The sequence below is a fragment of the Pteropus vampyrus genome, unplaced genomic scaffold (assembly GCF_000151845.1).
Source record: "Pteropus vampyrus isolate Shadow unplaced genomic scaffold, Pvam_2.0 Scaffold91, whole genome shotgun sequence".
In the NCBI taxonomy this organism is placed as follows: Eukaryota; Metazoa; Chordata; class Mammalia; order Chiroptera; family Pteropodidae; genus Pteropus; species Pteropus vampyrus.
In genome coordinates this window covers 2,848,116-2,871,321 of record NW_011888872.1, presented here as the reverse complement: position 1 = coordinate 2,871,321, position 23,206 = coordinate 2,848,116, and the positions used below count along the sequence as shown (strand labels likewise).

At 35.5% G+C, this 23,206-nt stretch overlaps 1 protein-coding gene across 5 annotated transcripts in view; it reads left to right on the top strand.

The window, feature by feature from the left end:
• The first annotated feature begins 1,450 nt into the window (after positions 1-1,450).
• VRK2 (vaccinia related kinase 2) overlaps positions 1,451-23,206 on the top strand; it is a 110,525-nt gene continuing 88,769 nt past the window's right edge. For 2 of the 5 annotated variants that reach the window (XM_011363929.2, XM_011363930.2), the window contains exons 1-2: positions 1,451-1,627; positions 3,319-3,459. In XM_011363929.2, the coding sequence (XP_011362231.1) occupies positions 3,324-3,459 (136 nt within the window). In that variant the 5' untranslated portion in view covers positions 1,451-1,627; positions 3,319-3,323. Of the gene's footprint in view, positions 1,628-1,800; positions 2,041-3,315; positions 3,460-23,206 lie in introns of those variants that run through there. The other 3 variants (XM_023532849.1, XM_011363925.2, XM_011363927.2) reach the window with 3 other exon arrangements.

Sequence of the window (23,206 nt, the reverse complement as noted above, 5' to 3'; positions counted from 1 at the left end):
GTCCATATGGATGTTTGGATAGGCAACCAATAGCATCTTATGGAAATAAGAATGGATACTGTTGGATATGTGAATGACTATCTCAAAGGGCACAATTATTCTACGTGTAGACTGTTGAGTTTCTTAAAAAAAAAATGCTTTTTAAGAAATGTCTTCTCATGTCATGTTTCATTTGGTGACAGTCCGATAGATATAGGAAGTCCTAAAACCTTATTCCATCAAAGTCATTAAAGGATTTTGATTTTCCTTTCAGTATTTGCATCCCAAGCAAGTACTGACTGCCTACAAAGTAAGTTGGTGTATTGTTTAATAACTGCTTTCTATTTGTTTCGCCTACCCTAAAATATCAGCCCCCTATGAGTCCTTATTATGGGCTAGAAAACTACTTAACATATTTCTCTGTTATCTAATAATCTTATAACAGCCTAATAAAGATCCTCTCTTTGACCAAACTCTACTTAGGCTTCCCTGAACTCTTTTTCAACTAGGCCTTGACTTTTGAACTTCCATTTTCTCTTTACATTGTCCAGTTTTAGCAAGCATCTTGCTAAGTCAAAATCCCCTATCCTCCATAACTGATCACTCCCATATCTAATGGAGTTCCTCATCCTACATCATTCCCAGGTGATGTCTTATAACCTGGACTGCCTTCAGCAAGAATTCTGTTTAACTAGAATCTTAGCCTTATCTTTGCTGTCGCCTCCTATTTTCCATACATTGACTCCCATCTTGCTCCTCGGCTATACATTCCCACTTTATCTGGAATTGAACGTAGTTTTCTCCTATTGCAATACTTTTGAATAAAGCCATTACCACTTTAACAAGTGTCAGAATAATTTTTTAAATCTTTAGCCTAAATAAGGTTATTTCCACTTCGTAGACAACAAAATTGCAGTTTTGTATAGTAATTACGTTTAATTAAGATGCCAAAATGCCTCCGAGAACTTAAACGGTTGTTGGCACTCGTTATACCAGGCTTCCTGCTCTCGAAGGCCTAGTTAGTATGATAGCTGTCTGGTAAGTGCTCAGTAAGGACTTGCCCTCTGAGTTAGAAGCTCCAGGTTCTGAGACCAAGGATACAAGAGACCTAAAAGTCCTCCAATACAAGTGTTGTTTCACACCAAACTGATCTGCTGGCTCATCCTCCAGACTCTGGAGGGCGAGGGTGGATGGCAATAATACAGCGCTCATTCTCGATTTAGACCCGCCGCTGCCTCTTTCCCGGGGCGTCACCACAGTGCGGTCCAGCAGCTGTAACGAAGGGACCAGCCGCGACCTGAGCGAGGCCGCGCGGGCCCCAGGGCCGGCGACCCCGCCTCAGGCGGCGCGGGCCGCCCGCTACGGCGGGCCCAGGTGCGGCGAAGTGCGTCCGGCCGCTTCCGAGGGCCGGCGCCGGGGCGGGCCCGCCTCCCCGCGCGATTGGAGGCCCGCGGCCCCGCCCGGCCCCGACAGGCAGGCGGGGAGCGTCGCGCGCGGCCTGGCGGCGGGGACGTCCGGGGCCTGGTCCGCCTCCGCTTGCTCTCGGGTTCTGGCGCCTCGGGCAAGAGCCGGCACCGCTGCGCCCCAGGCCGGGGAGGAGCTGCCGTCGGAGGGAGACGCCGGCCCGGAACGGGTCCCTGCTTCCGCGGTTGGTTCCTTACTTTTTCCTAACTCGGAGCGAGAACCCGTTTCTCCCTCCAGTTCGCGTTTGCCCCAAAGCGCCGGACGGAGAAGTTAGGCGGGGAAGCGGGGGATTTTCTTTCGCGGGTTCGGAGAGCGTGGAAGGCGGGACGAGAGTCTCCGGACGCCGGCGGGGGGCGGGGCGTCGCCGCGGCCGGCCGCAAGTCGGGTCCTGGCGCGCGTCTGGCCTCTGGGTACCGGTTTGTCCCCAGAAACTCTTGGTGAGCGCTTTTCATCGTCGCCCTAAGAAGAAACCGAGAAGCAGAAGGGACACCCGTGTCGGAGACTGGCCTTGAAGGGAGGCTGTCGCTTGCGTCTGGGAAAGTGAACTTGGGGCTCCGCGCCCAGGATGTGCATTTTATAGACAGATTCAACTTTCAGGTCTGAAGTTCTGATGCTCCAAACTGTGTTTATCCTCTTTATACTTATTTAGAACTTATGCGCAGCTGAAAAGTTGTTCTTTGGAGACTTTAGGTTTTAAAACAACAAATATTTATTGGACACCAATATATAGAAAGTATTGGTCGTGGAGGAATCCCCACAAAACCTTTTCCTACTTTAGGCTTAGCTTACTATCTAACTTCCTGGCTTCCCTTGTGTTCGCGTTAGGAGGAGGACAGGTGAATATTGTTAAAGATTTCAGCTGTGTTGTAAATGATAGGGGTTTGGATTAAAGTTAATTGAAGGAGGGAAAACCTATTAAAAGGAACAGTTTCTCATTCGGAAGACAGAAGATGATAAAATGAAAACTTAATTTTCATTCAAAAGCACTCACCAGTTTTTAAAAATTCTTTGGAAATATTTAGAGGATTACAGTTACCTTCACATTTAAATTAGTTTCAGGCGTATATACGTGATATACCAACCCTCCCCCCACCCCAAGAAATTTCCTTTTGCAGCCCCAGATCTCTCATTGTGAAATTCACTAACCTGTGTACAATTATAATTAATTGATTAAAGTTGTATGACTATACTGTGGAGTCTGTGCTGTTGTTGGCAGTGCCGCTTTAATCTCTAAGGCAGGGCAATTTTTACTTTGATGAGGTTGGGGAAGGTGCAGAGTACAAAGAAAAAGGAAGAAGCTGAAAGAGGCATGTAACAGCCTGAAACTACCCAATGGCCTAGGGCTCTGCTAAATAATAAATCCATGAAAATCCCTGACTCATTTAAAAACTATCTGTCACTTGCTGTGTTTGGTAATGATGTGTATTGCCGTGTTCCGTATTTTCCCAATCCAAAACTATTCTTTCATAGTGACCGAAGACCTTCTCATCTTCAACACAGCATTTTCAGTGAAAGGAACATATACAATTTATTTTCTCTTTGTTATCAGAAATTAACTCATAAGGTATACTCTTCACTGTTAATAGGTATTATAGACCCTCTAAGTGAATTTTGGAAATGTCGAATTAAGAGACATTTAACAGGTTTGTTTTATAATATCAGCACTGCTTAGAATTCAATATTGTAATGTGTGTGTATCTCCATTTTGAATATAATGTGTGAGCTTTCTGAAACCCAATCGACTCCAGAATCCTAATTTCTAGGAACCTGGGAAAGTGCCCCATAGAAGACATTTTGAGAAATGTATTTCAACGGGAGTTTTTATGTTGCTGTTGTTTTAGTTTTAATCACTTATCTCACCCCTTCTGCCAGCAGAAGTGATGCCACCAAGAAGAAATGAGAAATACAAACTTCCTCTTGCACTTCCAGAAGGCAAGGTTCTGGATGATACAGAGGGGAAACAGTGGGTGCTGGGCAAGAAGATTGGCTCAGGAGGATTTGGATTGATATATTTAGGTAAAGTATAACTACAAATTACCAAATATTATATATATGACCGTAACTGTGCTTAATAATATTTCAAAATTGAAACTTTAAAATAGAATAAATATACTTTAAGATGAAGATAGTTAATGTTTAGTAGAATGTCTAGTTTCAAGACATGATGGACCCCACTCCTTGTTGTCCATGTTTTTCTGAATGACTCTTAGAAGTCTTTTCAGAGCACAGTAACACAGCTTGCCAGACAAAATGTTAATGTTCTTTTTCGAGAGTATGTTTTTCTGGAAACATTACCTTTTACAGCTCGGAAAACACAACCGTATAAATGTGAACACTTTCCATTTGTAAATTTTAATCATTACTATTTAAGTTCCAGTCATATCTTCTTTTTTAATATTTATGATTATTTTTAATTTGGTATGGCTTTTTATCCCAGTTACATTTGACATTGGCATCAGTGAGAGTGATACATATTAACCTGGGAGAAATTTATCTGTATTAGTTATTAGTAGTAGTGTTTCTCAACCTTTTAAAATCCCTCTTTGGATAAACATAAAAACCTCACTTCAAAACTATACCTCCACATATCCTTATTTTTTTTAAATTTATTTATTTTAATTAGTTTCAAGTATACAGCACATTGGTTAGACATCTGTATAGTTCATAAAACAATCCCAATTGCTCCTTCCCTCCCCTGACCCTCCACCTAACCAACATATTAATGATAACTGCATTCTCTCTGCCGTACTCCCCATTCCCGTGACCATCCATCAGCTACTAATTTGTATTTCTTTAACCCTTCACCCCATTCTCTCAGCCCCCCAAACCCCTCTCCCCTCTGTCCATCACCAAATTGTCCACTATATTTGTGAGTCTATTTTTGATTAGTTTGTTCTTTTTATTCCTTAGATTCTGCATATAAGTGAAATCATATAGTGTTTATCTTTGTCTGACTTAAATACCTTCTAGGTCCATCAATATCTTTTTTCATCCCCTTTTCATACGTAGGGGTCTTGTTTTCTTATTCTTTCAGCCACTCTATCTTTTGGTTGGAGCACTTAATTCTTTTCCATTTAAGGTACTTATTGATAGGAATGTAGTTGTTACCATTCTTTATTCCTGTTTTTGATACATGTTTTTTCTTCTTAAAGAAGTCCCTCCAACATTTCCTGTGATACTGGCTTGGTGGCGATAAATTCCTTTAGCTTATTTTTGTTTGGGAAGCTCTTTATCTGTGCTTCAACTCTAAATAGCTTTGCTGGAATAAGTATTCTTGGTTGCAGATCCTGGGTCTTCATCCTGTTGAATATATATATATATATATATTTTTTGCCATGCCCTTCTGTCCTGAATAGTTTCTTTTGAGAAATCGGCTGCCAGTCTTATGGGTGTTCTCTTATAGGTAACTATTTTTCTCTTGACGCTTTTAATATTCTTTCTTTGTATTTAACCTTTGGCATTTTAATTATGATGTATCTTGGTGTGGGCCTCTTTGAATCTCTGGTTTTGGGGATTCTCTGAGCCTCCTGGGGTTTTATGTCCATTTCCTTCACCAGGTTAGGGAAGTTTTCCATCATTATTTCTTCAAACAGCTGTTCAACATCTTGATTTTCTTCAGTTATGCCGATCAGACAGATATTTGGATCCTTAATAGTGTCCCATATTGTCTTTAGATTATTTTTGTAGCCTTGGCATCTTATCTCTTGCCTTTCTGAGTGTCCTTGGCTTTCCAGTCCACTAGATAGGGCATTTCATCCTTTTCTTTATTCACTTTGTTTATTCCATTTAATATACTTCTTGTCTCAGATATATTTTTCATTTCAGGCTGGTTCGTTTTTATAATTTCCATTTCCATTTTTGTTTTTTATCTCTTTGTTGAAGTTTTCTACACTTCCTAAAAATTCTTTGAGCATCTTTATAACCAGTGTTTTGAACTCTGCATCTATTAGATTACTTGACTCCATTATATCTGGATCTCTGTTCTCTTCTCTCATATGGCTTCTGCTTCTTTGTCTTCCCATTTTGGCTGTCTTTCCATGTCTGTTTCTATGTACTGAGCAAAGCTTCTAAGTCTCCCAGTCTTATTAGTGTGGATTTGTGAAGTATGTGTCCAGTGGCACAGTCCTGAGAGGAGTTTGGCTGCAGGCCAAATTTAGTCCAAGCCTCTACCCCTCCAGGGCCACCAGTTAAGTTTCAGCAAGCAATCCACAGATGCTGTGCTTATAGTTGCCTCAAAAGGCCACACCAGAAACCGAGGCCTCCAGTGTAAGTCTAGGCGCTGCTCAACAAGGAGCACCTGACTCGCTGAGGATATACCTGGATGTGGCTTGGGTGGGGCCGCGAGTTGGGAAGGTTGGGCGGAGCTACCTCTATTATCCAGTCTGATGATGTCACAGCTATGGCGGCAGTGTGTCTGCGCACTGGTAGCAGGGAGGGCTCAACAGGGAACAAAGGATACCCCCGGTACTTCTGTACAGACGAGTCTTGCTTTGGCCCTCACTGCAACAGTGTCTCCCTGTAAGTCCCTGGTGCCCCCTGTGCACAACCAAATCGGCACTGGTGCTCAGAGCAAGCAGGTCTGTCATCACGAAAATCTGCTCGTGGACACGGCCCCCTTAAGAGGCTTCTGCTGCTGCCACTGCCTCCATCTCAGCTCAAGACTGGGCAGCCATGCATCCTTGCCCCATCCTACCTTCTCCCTTTGCAGGGTGATTTCTTAGATTTCTCCCTAGTTGTATGGCTTGTTCTTCTAGATCCGAGGCAATTTTTCCTTGCCGTTCCTCCTTGTTTCTGTCACAACTTTAATTTGGTCGCCAGAGGGATGAACAGAGCCTCTTATCATCTACACCATTTTTTTCCTTCTCCCCTGGCCATTTCTTAATTAGGCTCCACTATATAATAGTTCAAGGCATCTATTGCATGGAATGAATTAACTTCTCTTCTGTGTACCTAGAGTGGTACCAGTTATGTGCCGTCTTTGGGATGATTGAAAAAATAGACAATATTCTTTTCTCTGTTCTTTGGTACAGATAAGGATCCCTTAGTATTCTTTTATACTACATTTAAAAATATTTAAGTTACTCTGAATTTAAAAGGATGATTCAGGGCTACCTTAAATCTGTATTTTAATGATCGGAGATACACATTACAAGACTGAATTTAATGAATAAAATAAGATAAATATTACTGATTTACAAAAAATTCCACTTGAGGATAAATTCTCCTAAATGTATTGACTCATTCCATCTGTTTCAATAGGAGATTAAGAAGTTGATAAAAGATCTCTACTGGAGGAATCTTAGGTTCCTCATTAAGCATTTCAAACTGTAGGGGAGGAATCACTTTCCCTCTACTGGCCTAGGTTCAATAGCTGGATTTATGAAATAAACTGACAAAAGATAGATTAATAGGAGATAAGATATACAAATTTATTTTCAATGTTACGTGCAAGGGGATATCACAGGGAAAAAAATGAATATCCCAACAAGCGGTGAGATTCGAGAGCTTATAAACCATCTTAATAGAGAACAGGGGAAGAGATGGAGGCTACTTAAGGGAGAGTAAATGATTTTTAGGAAAGATGAATGGGCCCTTAGAAGAATAGATGGTGTATATGATAGTTTGTGACAAAGTCTGGGAGTATGGTCAACTTCAGATCTCTTCCTCAGTGATAAGAGTCGGTCTCTCTTGGTTGATGAAATTCCCCTGGAGGGGATTTATAAAAATTGAGGTTTTATTGGAGAGATCTATCTTTAGGCAAATAATGGGAGTTTAGAGAAAGCTTCTTTCTGCATTTGCTATTTTTCAAGTCCTTTCAGCTTAAAATATAGTTAATCCTTGAACAAAATGGGTTTGAACTCCATGGGTCTTCCTAAATGTGGTGTGTGTTTTTTTTTTTTTTTTTGAATAAATGTATTTTCCTTATGATTTTTTTGATAACATTTTCTTTACAATTACTTTAGTGTAAGAATACAGCATATAATACAAATAACATAAAAATATGTGTAATTGTTTATGTTATCAGGCTTTCGGTCAACAGGCTATTAGCAGTTAAGTTTTTGAGAGTTAAATTATATGCAGATTTTTGACTGCAGGGGGATCATCACCCTAACTCCCATGCTATTCAATTTAATCTTTACGCAAAAGGCATATTTTAGGGTGGCACATTCTGCCACCCTTCACAAACAAACATGTTTTATGGATCATGAAGGATAAAACTTCTATTGGGATTGTAGTTTTGAACAAACGAATGAAATTCAGGCAGTAAGTTATTAATCACCTTAGTGTCTAAACTAGTTGGAAGGATAAGACCACCAAAAATTTGTGTGGGCAAAATAAAGGACAGTCGCCCCATTTAAAGATTTTGAACTTGTTTGGAAAATGCTGTGATTCTAAGTACTAGATTGAGTTACATAGGCAGCACTGATCAGTAGAAATGTAACTCAAGCCATATATATAATTTAAAATTTTCTAAGAACCACGTTTAAAAATGTAAAAAGAAACAGGTGAGTTTTATTTCAATAATATATATTATTTAATCCAGTCTATCTAAAACATTATCGTTTCAACATGTTGTTAATATTAAAAAAAATTTTACTTTTTTAGTTAAAATCTTTAAAGTCCAGGATGTATCTAGTCACATTTCAAGAGCTCAGTAGCTACATATAGCTTAGTGGCTACAATATTGGATGGTGCAGGTAAAGACCACAAGAGTACTTGGAGTCCACAGAGAGTAGAATTCTCTATAGAATAAGTGTTGGCTGACTTTGAATTAGTGAATTCTTTTGTCTAGCAAAGAGTTAAGATCTCTTCTACCATAGTGTCTTGACTCTGTCAGAGATATGGAGTCAAATAAATTATTTCCAATGTGGCTGAGATGTAGCCTTGTGTAAGACAGCTTATCAAATGTACTTTTGGTTTTCAAATGTTTGAATTATTTGAGTAATTTCAAAGAACTACAGAAAAGCACTGATCATAGTGATCTTATTTCTTTTTTAAAAAAATGTAAATATATTTGAGTAAGTTTAAGTGCATGTTTAAAATTAAATATCTATACCTATATACTCACTACTTGTGTGATTCCTGTTGTGAAAAAGGGATTTATTTGCTCTGATATGTGATTAATTTGTCTCTATTCAAATACAGAAAAATCTTTGGTTTTTTCAGTCTAAGTATGTGTCACATATTTTTTACTTTTTTATCATTACCAAAATAATATTTGTTTTACAGTAATTTTCAAGGTTCCATATATATGCAATACCCTCTACTATCTGAATTTTATAACCTGGATCCTGGAAATATTAGCTAATGAACACCATTGGGGAAAGACGTTAAAAAAATGTTTAGCTATTTTGAGGAACAGGCTCCCTACTTTAGAATACGTAACAAAGCTGTGTGTTCCAAATGTTGTCATTGTCTCATCAAAAGTGGCACTCATGAATCATAGAATAATCAGCCTTAATTTCATTAAACTTAGTTTTTATTATTATTAAAGCTATCTGAGCAATCCATGTGATATGATTTTTTTTTTTTCATTTTACCATGGTTCTCATCACTTCCTCTCTTTCTCTTTCTTTCTTTCTCTCTCTCTCTCTCTCTCTATATATATATATATATATATATGAATGAAGTGGGTAAATTCAGGTTTTCCTTACTACCTTGTGTCCAGCTACATTCTTTCTGGTATTGTTCTTTCTAGATGCACTGTTTTGGGAGATACTTCATTAGCATTTGTTGCCTAAGGCTTAGGAGAAACCAGTTTCTGTGTCTAAGGCATTGTGCGAATGCAAGTCTCTAGCTTTGAGATCAATAAGCAAGGCCTTTCAGTAATCAGCAACTTACTGTAAAGGGGAAAGGGCAGAGAAGTTTGGTATTCTTGACTTGGAGAAATTACCTGTAGCATTAATAGAAATAGTTTAAGAGGGAAAAAGAAAGTTTGGATGCAAATACAAAGTCAAGATTTTCTTTATATATGAAAAGAAAGGAGGGAAAAAGGAAGAAAGGAAACTGGTTTAGGGGATGAGAAAAATCTCTGTCATTTTAGTATAAAATAAGAGAAAATGTGTATAAAACTCCAGGGGAGGAGAGAGAACTGAGTTTGAATTTTGCTCTCACAGATTGTATAAATAAAAGCATGGCTTTTGGTGTTGGTCAGATCTGGGTTGAACTTTGACCTGATTAAGCTGCTTAAAAACTGTGTGACTTTCACCCAGTCGTGAGTCTTTTTTTCTGTTCTGTATAATTGGGATGATAATTGTGAGGATTAAATTAAATAATGTTTTTAAAGAACTTAGAACTTGGTAAGCACTTAAATGTAATTTATTTATTTAGAATTTTCCATACTCAGTGATAATTGGACTCTAGGTTCAGTATGTAGTGCCTCAGGGGATTAGGATGGTGACAGAGACATCTATTGGAGGGATTTTCCATTTATCCTGCCAAAGATTGTGATAGATTTAGCTATTAATGTGGTAAAACTAAGAATATAGAGAATGTTGGTGGAAGACTATGACATTTTTTACTTTCTGACCTATATATATACATATATATTTCCCCCTAAAATTTACAATAGTAGCCATGATAATATAGTGAAAAGTTTTCATTTAAGCTTCATCTTATCTGCCTTAGATATGAAAGAAACCGGGTTTCAGGAATTAGTCAAAACTTCAGAAAAACAGAATTATAAGTAATAAACTCCAGCCAAATTCCTTTACAGGCTTATTATATGAATAAAAATAGAAATTATTTATCTGTGGAAGTTTTAGTTTTTTGAAGTTGGGCTTAGTGATGCCTATTCAGCATCTTTGAATATCAAGCACAGAGTAGATGTTCAGCAGTTATTTGCCTCAGAGATTGAGACTGAGGTTGGAATATTTAACCCATACAAGCCAGTTGGCTTTATTTTCTTCCATAATTATAGATGTCACCTTTAATTTCAGCCTGTAATCTTACAGATGTACTCTTAGTCACAAGAAAAGCTGGGACAAGTTAACAATTATGGTATCATCTAAAAGAATCTAGGTATGTTTTATTGACAATAAATCAATAGCATTATCTTTTATGAAGAATATTACATTATTAGAACTAAAATTAACTCTGGTGAAGCCTTAAGACTAAGTCATGTATCCATGGTTAAATGTTTAGAAAGTGACTGTTGCACATATCTTTGGTCATGCTCTCAAATTAGCTCAGTTTTGCTCTTTAGAAACATTAGAAGGAATTTTTTCCCCCTGAGTGGAAAGAGTGTAGGAATACTAGAATTTTTAGAAATTACCAAAGTTTAACTCATTTATGTTATTTTTAAGGAAACAGATTTTTATTTATGAAGAAATAGAAAAAATCATTTATGCATTTGTGGTTTTTACTCATTTTACTTTTTAGTCAGTTATAATGAATTGGTTTTTAGAGTATGCAGAATAATGTTCACAAGAGCTTAATGATAATGCTATCGACAAAGTGGAGTTATTGAAACACGGGTTGTTTCATTATACATTGCTGTATTAAATGTTATTCTGGCAGTGCTTTATAGAGAAAGCTTTGAGATAAGCAGTTAGTCTTATGTGACACAATGCCACACTGTGGTGCCACTACAGTTGTTACTAGGAGATTTTGCAAATGATACTGTGGGGGTGAAATCAAGAAGGAAATAAATATGAAATAAGGATAACATACTAGAAACTATAGTAGATGCGACGAATTAGTTTCTAGATGAATATTTAGAGAAATAAGATGATATAAACTCAGAGGAGGAAGAGACCAGTTGCATTTTGTGAATTAAATATACTTGTTTGACCTACACACAAGAAATAAGAGTACCTAGAACATGTATTTTAATTTTGTATGTGCTGTCCTTAGGCTATTAATTTTGAGTTTTTAAAGAGAGAGCAGTGTTTATTTAACTATCAGTTAAGAAATCTTAAGTATTTACGAAAGTTTGGGTTCTTTGTATAAAAAGAGAGAGTTCTTCTAAGGCTTAGCTTTTGCTTTTCTTTTTTATTTTTTTTAAGTGCCCGACCTTTTTAATATAGTTTATGTTATAGTTTTCATTTTAAACATTTTTACTGTTAAACTCTTTTGCCTTAAGGAAAGATTTACAAATTCTTCCGTTGTTCAGTGATTTATATATAATGTCTTTTCCGCTGTACTTGTTACTATCTTGTAACTGTTTACGATGGTCAAAGTTTTAAAATTTGAAACCTATTGCTATAGGGAAATTTCTTCTTCATGAAATGAGATCACCTCTATTGCCACATAATAAAAGAATTTTCAGCTTTTGAGAGCTTCTGGCTTCCTTTTGAAATATGGATAGACTTTTGTTTCTGAAGTGTTTTAGAGTTTTTTCTTTAGAGAAGAAGAGAAATAAATAGTAGGAAATATGGTCCTTCTTTTAGGACAGAAATATCTGTGCTTATAAAATAAATGAGAGGAACAACTCTAAACCTCTAAATGGGAGAACTCACTAGAAATTAGCTGTTTGGATGATGACAGTTTGTCTACCATCCACACTTAATGACAAAAAGTATTTATAGATTTTATACTGCTTAGGTGCTTGGTATTGCAATTAATGCTCCTTTATAATGTTTGTTCCTTATAACTCCATTATATGGACTGAATACAGTATTATAAGTGAAAGAATATTTTAGGAGAAAAGATAGAAAATTCAGCAGTTATTTCAAGATAATTGTTGAAGATTTCCATTTTTTTAAAGGATGGCCTTCAATTAGTCAGTTAGACTTCTTTCTTTAACATCTCCAGTCAATACTTGAGGGAAAAGATTCCATAGAAAGACATCCATTGAAGGCCAGAAACATCTACAGATGCAATGTGATCCCAAGCAATGAAGCATGTGGCCCTTCATTGGCATTATATGATAACAGGAGGATCTTCTGGCAGAAGAGCTGACTTTTGCTGCGTTCTGCATGCTGCCCCTCCAAACCCATCTTTGATTGGCACCTATGCCCTATTGAAACTGGCATCACACCTTCTGAATGGGCACAGTGCCAGGCTAGCAGATGGGTATGGGCAAAAGCCTGCCAGAAACCCAGTATGTGCATCAAGTTTAAGTATCAGGGGCCCAAACTTCCATCCAGGGATATAAAAACTGCAGTCTGTTGAGAGCTTTTTGTGCTTAAGGTTAAAGGACATGCCATTTCTACTCCAGCTTAGAGGTTGATTAATTTTGAAAGTCAAACAGGAGCTCCTGTGGCTGTGTCAGGCAAATTCTATCTTTGGTGAATGAGAATTACTACTTCATGTAGGGAAGAGAAAGTATTGTAATGAAGTTTCCAATGAGAGTTACTCTCCTGCAAGTGCCTCCAGCACTTAAGCAGCATGTATTCGGTGGAGATGAATATTTCTATTTTCCAGCAGAGCCAGGTGCAATCAAAGCCAGATCTTCAACCTGCTGCAGTAAAGAACCCTAAATTTAGAAAGGGCAGCAAAGTTTGGAAAAACTCCTTGATGGCAACTATCACCATAAACAGATGAGGTTTCACAAAAGTATGTAAAAGAGATGAAGGAAAATCTCCAAATAAAAACCCTTCAGAATACTTCAGCCTGAAACAGAAAGATCTTTAACAAATGAAAAATGAAAGTTTAGTCCTTTCTCCTTAATGCAGAAATTCTTCTGAATTTTATAGCAATAAAAACTTAGTTTACCAAAATGTTAGATCCAACTTAATGCATAAGTAACAAAGCTTCCTAGTCTAACATTTATTTCATTGCATGTCTATCATGTATATAAACTTCACTTCTTGAATAATGGATTTTGCATAAAATTGAGTTCTAAATATCATATTCCTTATGATCGTCTCACACCAACTACAGAACTAGGCAAAAAAAGGGGGGGGGAGGTCATCATTCTTTGTGATCACTTTAATCATATCCCCTAAATGCTCTTAAATTTATAAGAATGCCTGTAAGACCAGCTGTGGCCAAGAGAGGCTTTTCCAATCTCCTTATAGCCATTGCTTTTCCTTTTCCACAGTGTAAACTTTATCTATGGAACAGATTCCATGAGACCGTTGTGAATACTTCAGCGTATTCAAAACATATAACTGCCACAAATTAAACTACTAAAACTAAAGCTGGTGCATTGTAACTGCCAAGTAAAACTGGCACGTCCCTCTGTCAGACTGCGGGAGAGTATGCCATACAGTCCTCAGAAAACACAATTCATCCAGAAGCACTCTTGTCACTTGCTCTGATATTAAACCAGAGAAAGTGACATTAATTAAAGAAGTGACATGAGCCAACAAAGGCAATGAAATTCTAAGCTTTGGCTCATGTGCAGACCTTAATCCAACTTGCTCTGCTTAGGTATTGTGACCATTTCTGAAGAATAGTGTGGCTGCTTTCCCCCTTCCTCCTCTCATCTTTCCATTTTGAAACATCATTTTCAAGCAACTAAAATTTCATAACTAGGATTGGGCTAGCCAGTTGGTACACTGGTAGTCATTGCAGGGTTTCCCAAAATGGTAGTGCGATGGCATGGATGCATATCTGCACTTGGTAACTGCATGAAATTAACAACTAGAGGCAAAGGAGAGTTGATTTAACAAAAAGGCAAGCAACAGCCAAAGAGCAGAGTACCTAGATTTGGTAGACTGAGAGTGAGGGGAGTCTGCTACTAGATCAGTTGTGAAAACAAATGGTGGCTGGTAAGCCTTATGAAAATTCTAACGTGGTAAAGAAGCTAGCAGGGGAGTAGCCACAACTTTTCTCTCTCTTTGTTCCCATAGTGTATTCTCTCAGTGCTTATCTTGTCGTTTCATATGACTATTATTTGGACATTGTCTGATGCACCCCCAACAACTCTAGATGATAAACTCCTTGCAGGCATTCTTTCAGAGTGCTTAAACAACATCTTGCATATGATAGTTTCCCTAAAATGGTTAAAATAACTCTAGAACTAGTTTGTTAGGGAAAAATAATTTTCCCAACAACTAGGTTATCTGAGATGAAATTTTGTGCTCTGTATACTATAACATGTGGTATGGGTGTAAGACACTGTTTTTAGATTTAAAGATATTAGATAGTTGGAGAGAGAAGTATCTGTTCGTTCTCTTTTCAAGGATGTTTTTAAAATACAAGAAGCCATGTACTTAATCCATAGATTATAGGATATATTGGGAAAAGTCGACTTTGCTCATACATAGTGTAGAGAGAGTTAAAAAATGGATATTGTTTTAATAGTAAACAGTTTTGTGTCTGAGTAGCACTTAAGTCGACCTAATAGCAGGTATAAACGTTTGGAGGAAATGGATAGTGTTTATTGTTATGGATTGACTTGTAGGCATGTAACATGCATAAGAAATCTACTTTTACAATGTAAACACAGCTTTAATGGAAAATAAATTATTGGAATTTCTTTTAAACCAAGTGAATGAAAGGTTTAAGAGTTTTGTACATCGTCAGAAACTTTTGCTATTGTTTCTGGGCATAGGTATTTTATATTGGAGATCAGGAATTTTCTATCTGTGTAATTAGTCATGAAGTTTAATGTACATTTTTCACATCAGGCAGACAGTGGCTTCAAAGAGACAGCAGTGCTGCAAAGGAGCAAGAAAAGAGGCCAAAGTTGACACACACACACAGGCAAAACAGTGTAGGAAAAATCAACACGTTTTGCAAAATCAATCATTGAAAATGTGTCAGTGTTCAGGAGACTGTCTTTAATTTGCAATCCAAGTAAAAAAGAGTATTTAAATATGAGAGGCAGTATTATTGAGCCCAGCATGCCTGCTACCACTTGTTTGACTAGCTCAGAATAGAACACTGAGAGGCAAGGGCTCAAAGTTAAATGAACATTTATACATTTTAAAATCAAATGAAAGATTCAGAGTATATTCATGAATTAAAAATTTTTTCAGAACCCTAAATTTAATCAGCTGGAATTACTTCTAAAGTGTCATTCTATTTAACTTTCGGGAATGATGAATTTGCCTTTTAATAGGGAGGCTGTATTTTATCATGAAGATAAAACAAACTGTCTTTTGTTAATTATTCCCCAGAGACACTGGCCATTTTTCTCTCCTATGCTTAATGTGGAGTAAAGGCAGCTTTCCCGCAAACTTATTTCAATCAAGAACAATTGTAAGCTACAACATGTGTGAAAGAGGCTCATGGAGTGCATAGCTTCCATTGTAGGTGTTCAGAGTGCCACCTAATGAAATTCTTACAGGTAATGTTTCCAAAGCCTTACTGAGGTGGCCATGAACATAGAACATAGAAAAGTAAAAAAGAATGAAAGAGAGAACCTCTGGTAAAGAGTAGCAGATCAGTCATGTGTGTCTGTGGTATCTGATAATTGCTAGGGACAGTTCTTGTCATCTTTTTTAGGAAATCATCATCAACTACTAAAATCTTGGTGTGTGCCAAGCTCTGTGTTAAATGCTTAACATGCATTATTTCATTTAATCCTCCTAACAACTTAGTAAGGAAGATATTGAGGCCTAGGGAGATCAAGTAATTTGCCTCCATGCCAACGTTTTAATAATTGTCTCCTTTTACATTTGAACTCAGGTCTCTTTGCTGTACTGATTGATGCCCTTTATCAAAGAACACTTTGAATTAATCCTAGGCAGAGAAAATAGTGGCCGACAACATGCTTATGACATGCTCATTTCTAAAATAACAGTGCACTATCTAATTGATAGTATTGGCAGCTAATTTAAGAAATCTGTTAGTGATGATGCTAATGGTGTCATTATCATTCAGATTGACAACTCGAGGTGTAGAGCATCAGTGATAATGTTTTTAATATTATTACATTTATAAAATCTGTGAAAGAACATCTGATATTTATAGTAAATCTAATGTTAAGAACTGGAAAAATTACATAAAAATGTACTATACCCTGATCAAACAATATTTTTATCACAATTAAAGTGAGAATAGGTAACTAATAGTATATACAAACTGATGAGAAAAATTTGGTTAATTTTCCTGCTTTTTAAAAAATGGGTACATTTGTCTAGTTTATAGGGGTTTTATGTGTTTAAGTCTAATAAGCAAAAAGAAGCCTTTTTAAATCCCTATGATACAATTTAAATAAACATAGAAATAGATATTTTTATAAATATTGAGTTATTCTGATCATGTATTTTTTCCATTGGATAATAATTTAAAGATACACTATTTAAAAAACGAGGTCTTTTAAACAGTAAAACAAAAAAATACTTAGATAAGTGAAATCTTGATAAAGAAAACATTTCCTTATAGAATTTGTTCAGATACCAAAATATTTATAATAGAATGGTTTTTGAAAATTATTCATTTCTTTTAAGATATTATGTAATAGTGATTTATTACATACCTATAGATGATTTTATGAAAAAATATAACATTTTATGTAGAGGCAGATCTTTAGATGTTTTTAATGGAGAAGAGATACTTATCCGATATTGTAATGTTAATTTTTATGCTACAGTTTTTTTTCTTTGGAGTATATATATAGCAAGGAAAAGACAACAAAATATACTACATTAGAATACATGTTTTTGAGCACTTATGCTGATATGGGGTTACAATTTCAATTTCTGGAGAATGGGAAGAAAAGCTATTCATTGTACTTAATCTTTTTTCTATTAAAAGATTGTGTTATAAATCTAACATAGATATCCAGTGTCAAATTAGAATTGAGAATGTAAACCTTCTATCTTACAAAGTATTAGGATACTGGTAGAAGGAAAATTATAATGTCCACCTGAAAGTTATATAATTGTATTTAACCAGTGTTACCCCAATAAACTTAATTAAAAACAAAAAAAGAAGGAAAATTAGTAAAACCCACTAAAAAATCCCCACACAGTTTATTTCAAGAAAAATGAGACAAGCAAAATGAAGTTGTATATCTAATGGGCAAATGTTTCTGTGTGATACAAATAGGAAGAAAATCATAATTAAAATACCAAAGAGTAAAGACAGAGAATCTTAAAAGCAGCCCCTACAAGGGAGCTCTCATAAGACTGTCAGCTGATTTCTCAACAGAAGCTTTGCAGGCCAGAAGGGATTGGCATGAAATATTCAGTGTTGAAAAGCAAGGACCTACAACCAAGATTACCCAGCAAGGTTATCATTTAGAATCAAAAGAGAGAAAGAGCTTACCAGACAAGAACAAGCTGAAGAAGTTCATCACCACCAAACCAGTATTTCAGGAAATTCAGGGACTTCTTTAAGAAGAAGGAAAAAAAATCAAAGGTATGGACAAGGAAATATTGCAAAGAAAAATATTCTCACTGACAAAGGCAAACACATAAAACAGTGGATCAACCACTATAGCTAATACAAAGGTTAAGAGGCAAAAGTAGGAAGATGGTATAATTACAATAGTAAATTAAGGCATACAAACACACACACTTAGAAAAGAAGTAAAAAATAATGACAAGAACATAAATATGCAGGGGTTGAGTACAAATGGCAGTGATTTTAGAATGTGTTCAAATGTAAGTGACCATCAACTAAAAATAGACTGCTATAAAAATATCTTGGGTATATATGAAGCACATTAGCCACAAATCAAAAATCTACACGAGATAATACATGAAGAGAAAGGAATCCAAACACAACACTACAGAAAGTCATCAACACAAAAGAGACAGAGCAATAGAATAAGAAAGGAACAGTGAAGAACTACATAATAAAACAATTAATAAAATGGCAATAACTACATACCTATTAATAATTACTTTAAATGTAAATGGATTAAATGCTCCAATCAAAAGATGAATGAACAATGACAATATGTACAATGGAGTATTACTCAGCCATAATAGAGAATGAAATATTACCCTTTGTGACAGCACGGATGGACCTGGAGACATTATGTTAGGTGAAATGTGTCAGAGAAAAACAAATGACATCTGATTTCACTTAAATGTGAAAAACAAATCTGAAAAACAAAACAGAAACAAACAGATACAGAGAACAAATTGATGGCTGCCAGATAGGAGAGGGATTTGGGGAGCTCGTTGAAAAAGGTGAAGTGATTAAGAAGTACAAATTGGCAGTTACAAAATTATCACAGGATGTAAAGTACATTTTGGAGAATATAGTGAATAATATTGTAATGACTGTATATGGCATCAGGTACAAGACTTATCGGGGGAATCACTTAGTTATATAAATGTCTAAATGCTGTACACCTGAAACTAATGTTGAATGTCAACTGTAATTGAAAAAAAAATTTAAATATCATAATCAGGTGCCTAAAGAGAAATACTTAAAACAATAAAATATAAAGACTAAATGATCAATATTTTTCATGCACAGGTAACTGAAGAATAAAATAAACAGGCTTTTTTTTTTTTATTGTTTTACATTCCATAGTAAAAATAATGATGAGGGCAAAACAATGATGTTCTATAATAGCAAAAATTTAATAAAGCCAAGTAAAAATGTACTGATAGAATTGAATATACCCCAAATAATTATGCTTTAAAAAGAGAGAAAAGAAAATATAGCAGACATTTAAAAAGAAATTGTTACAGATATAACTGGAGATATAAACAGATACAGAAAATAACAAATTAATTACCAGTATATCTTTACACTGGCCTCTGGAACCCAGGTGTACAGGTGAAAGAGGGCTTTGGCCTTCCACCCTTGTTTCAACCTGAGCATTTCTATGATCTGTTCTATATATCAGGCTTCAAGAAAAATTTTATTACAAAAAGAGTCTTCCACCGATACAGTATGTCTCTCCATTTCTTTAGGCCTTTGATTTCTTTCTTCAGCATTTTGTAGTTTTTAATATTTGTCCTGAATATGTACTGTTAGCCACCTATAATTATTGTTTTTCTTTTTAAATTTTCAGTGCTGTTCAGAATGTGTATATTGAATTGTTTTTTGTGTGCTGACCTTATATCCCATGACCTTTGTAAACTTATTCTAGGATTATAATTTTTTTTTTGGCAGATTCTTTGGGATTTTTATATAGACAATAATGTCACCTGCTAATAGGGACCACTTTATTCTTTTCCATCTGTATGACATTTTTCTTTACTCATTGCACTGGCTAGGACTTTGAGTACTTATTGAATAGGAATGAGCCCACATCCTTGACTTGTTCCCAGTTTTAGGGAGAAAACATTCAGTCTCTCATTATTTAGTATGATGTTAGCTATAGGGTTTGTTTATTTGTTCGTTTGTTTTGGTAGATCTTCTTCAAGATGAAGAAGCTCAACCCTAGTTTATTGAGTTTTTATCATGAATGGGTATTGAATTTTGTCAAATGCTTTTTCCGCATTTCATTGATATATCAATATGATCATGTCATTTTTCTTTAGACTCAATATGGTGGATGATATTTATATCTGTCATGAGGGCTATTGGTCTGTAGTTTTTTTTAAATTAAATTTGTTGGGGTGACATCGGTTAATAAAATTACATAGGTTTCAAGTGTATAATTCAACAATACATCATCTGTATACTGCATTGTGTGTTCACCACTCAAATATCCTTCCATCACCACCTATTTGACACCCTTTACCCCTACCTGTCTCCTCCAACCTCCCTTTCCTTGTGTATTGGTCTGTAGTTTTCTCTTTTTTTTGTCCTACCGCCTGTTGGGTTTTGGTTTCAGGGTAAGCTGGCTTCCAAAATAAGTTGTGAATTATTCTCTCCTTTTCTGCTTTCTGGAAATGAGTATATAGAATTGGTGTTAGTCTTTTTAAAAATGTTTTATAGAATTCTACAGTGAAGCCATCTGGGTTTAGAGATGGCTTTTTCAGAGAAACCTTTTTCAGAAGAGTTTTTTAGAGAACCTTAGAGAATACCTTTTTTGATACCTTCATCTTGAAGAAGATCTACCGAAAAAAGAAAACAGAAGAGTTTTCTTTTTTTTTTTTTACCCTTCATTTTACTTTTGTTAGTGGTTTTGGGACTAATTTATTTATGTCTTTCATCTTTAGTAACTTTTAGTAGTTTGTGGTTTTTAAGGAATGGCTCCATTTCATCTAAGTTGACAATTTATATAGAGAGAGTTTTTCATGGTATTATTTATTATACTTTAAATGTCAGCAGGTTCTATAGTTTTATTTTGATGTGGGTTTATCAATTTAGTTGATCATTTCAAAGAAAGAGCTCTTGGCTTTATGGACTTACATTATTTTGTTTTCAATTTCATTGATTTTTTTTTTCTTTATTATTTCCTTTTATTTGCTTTGGGTTTAGTTTGCTCTTCTTTCTCTGAGTGGAAACTTATGTGAACCTTTCTTTCATAGTATAAATATTCAGTGCTAGAATTTGTTTCTAAGCCCTTTGGCGGTGTCCCGCACATTTCGATGTGTTGTAATTGTTATATATTACATCTATATTCATTCAAAATTCCTCAAACCATGTTATAATTTTTACTTCAACTACCAAATGTGTTTTATTTCTGATAGTTATTTCCTCATATGATTTCGTTTTTTTTCTGAATATCTTTAGCAACTCTGATGTAGCAGGTCTGCTGGCTATGCAGATTCTCTTAGTTTTTCTTCACTTGAGAATGTCTTCATTTAGCCTTAATTCCTGAGGATAATTTTGCTGGATATTGAACTAACAATTTTTTTTTTTTTTTTTTAGCACTTCAAACATGTTGCGACATGTCCCTCTGGACTTCATGGAGTCTGATGAAAAATTCGTAGTCATTTGAGTCATTGTTCCTCTATAGTTAATGTATTGTTTTACTCTGGCTTCTTTCAAGATTTTTCTTTGTTTTTAACTTTCAGCATTTTGATTTTCTATGTCTGGGCATTGATTTCTTTGGGTTTATCATGTTAGAGATTCACTGAACCATAAGTTTATATGTATATAAAACTTGAGGATTTCAGCCACTATCATCAAGTATTTTTTCAGCATCCACTTTTTCTGTATTTCTGGGAATCCAATACCATGAATACTAAATCTTTAGTTGACAGGTTCTTGAAGCTCTGTTGTTTTTCCACATTTTTGCTGTTTTTCAAGTCAGATAAATCTTTGTTGATCTGTCATCAAGTTCATCAGATTTGATTATTGTATTTTTTCAGTTCCAAAAGTATTATTTGATCTTTCTTTGTATCTTTTATGTCTTTGCTGCATAGATCTATCTTTCCATTTGTCACAAATGTGTTTGCCTTTACTTTCTGTGGAATTTTTATAATCACTGCTCTTAAAGTCTTTATCGGATTAAACATTCGTATAACTGTCATTGGTGTCTTGAATTAGTGTGGTACATTTGTTACAATTTATTAACCATTGTTGATCCATTATTATTAACTAAAGTCTGTAGTTTATATTGGAGTTCACTCATTGTGTTGTACAGTTTAATGAATTTTGACAAATACATAATGTCAGGTATCCACAGCAGTTTCATGGTCCTGAATTTCTTTGTGTTCCACCTGTTTATCCTTCTGCCCCCTGCCCCTAAACCCCTGGCAACCACTGGTCACCTTGATGTTCCTGTAGTTTTACCTTTTCCAGAATTGTATTTTATGTAGCCATTTCAAACTGGCTTCTTTCACTAAGCAATATACATTTAAGTTTGCTGTGCTTTTTTCATGGTGTAGTAGCCTATTTTTTTTTTTAATTGCTGAATATTATTCCATTATGTGGATATACCACAAATTGCTTATCTGTTTGCCTGTTGAATGGTATTAGGGTTGTTTCCAGTCTTTGGCAATTATTAATAAAGCTGATATAAACCTTCTTGTGTAGATTTCTGTGTGTACGTAGTTTTGATTCCTGGATTATACTGTAAGACTATGTTTAGCTTTTTAAGAAACTGTTAAACTGTCTTCCAAGACGGTTATACCATTTTGCAGTTCCACTAGCAATGAATGAGAGTTTCTGTTGCTCCACATTCTTGTCAGTGTTTTGGATTTTAGCCATTCTAATGAATGTGTAATTGCATCTTATTGTTTTAATTTGCAATTCCCTGATGACATGTTAAACATTTTTTCATATGCTTACTTGCCATCTGTATATTTTCTTTGTGAAAGTGTCCAGATTTTGGCCTGTTTTTAAGTGGATTATTGATTTTTTTATTGTTGAGTTTTAGGAGTTCTTTGTATATTTAGGATATAATTCTTGTTTATTAAACATGTGTTTTGCAAATATTTTCACCCAGATTGTGGGTGGCTTTTCATTGTCTTAATGGTGTCTTTTGCAGAGCAAAATTTTTAATTTTTATGAAATTCAGCTAACCAATTTTTTTCTTTCGGAGATCCTACTTTTGGTGTTATATTTAAAAACCCATCACCCTAGGTCACCTAGATTTTCACTTATGCTATCTCTTCTACATGTTTTATAATTTTGTGTTTTATATTTAGGTCTCTGAACTATTTCGAGTTAATATTTATGTAAGGTCATTGTCTACATTCATTTTTTGCAAGCGGATGTTCAGTTCCAGTGCTATTGGCTAAAAAGAGTACCCTTACTCTATTGAATTGCTATTGCTCCTTTGTAAAGATCAGTTGACTATACTTGTATGGTTCTATTTCTAGGCTCTTTATTCTGATCCATTGATCTGTTTGTCTGTTCTTGTGAAACTACCACACTGTCTTAATTATTGTAGTTTTATAGAAACCGTTGAAGTTGGGTAGTATCAGTCTTCTGACTTCGTTCTCCTTTAATATTATGTTGACTCTTCTGGATCTTTTGCCTTTCCACATAAACTTTAGAATCAGTTTGCTGATATCCACAAAATTACTTGTTGGTATTTTGAATAGGATTCCATTAAATCTATAGATGAAGTTTTATAGAATTGACTCCTTAAGAATAGGAGTCATCCTATGAAGAGTGA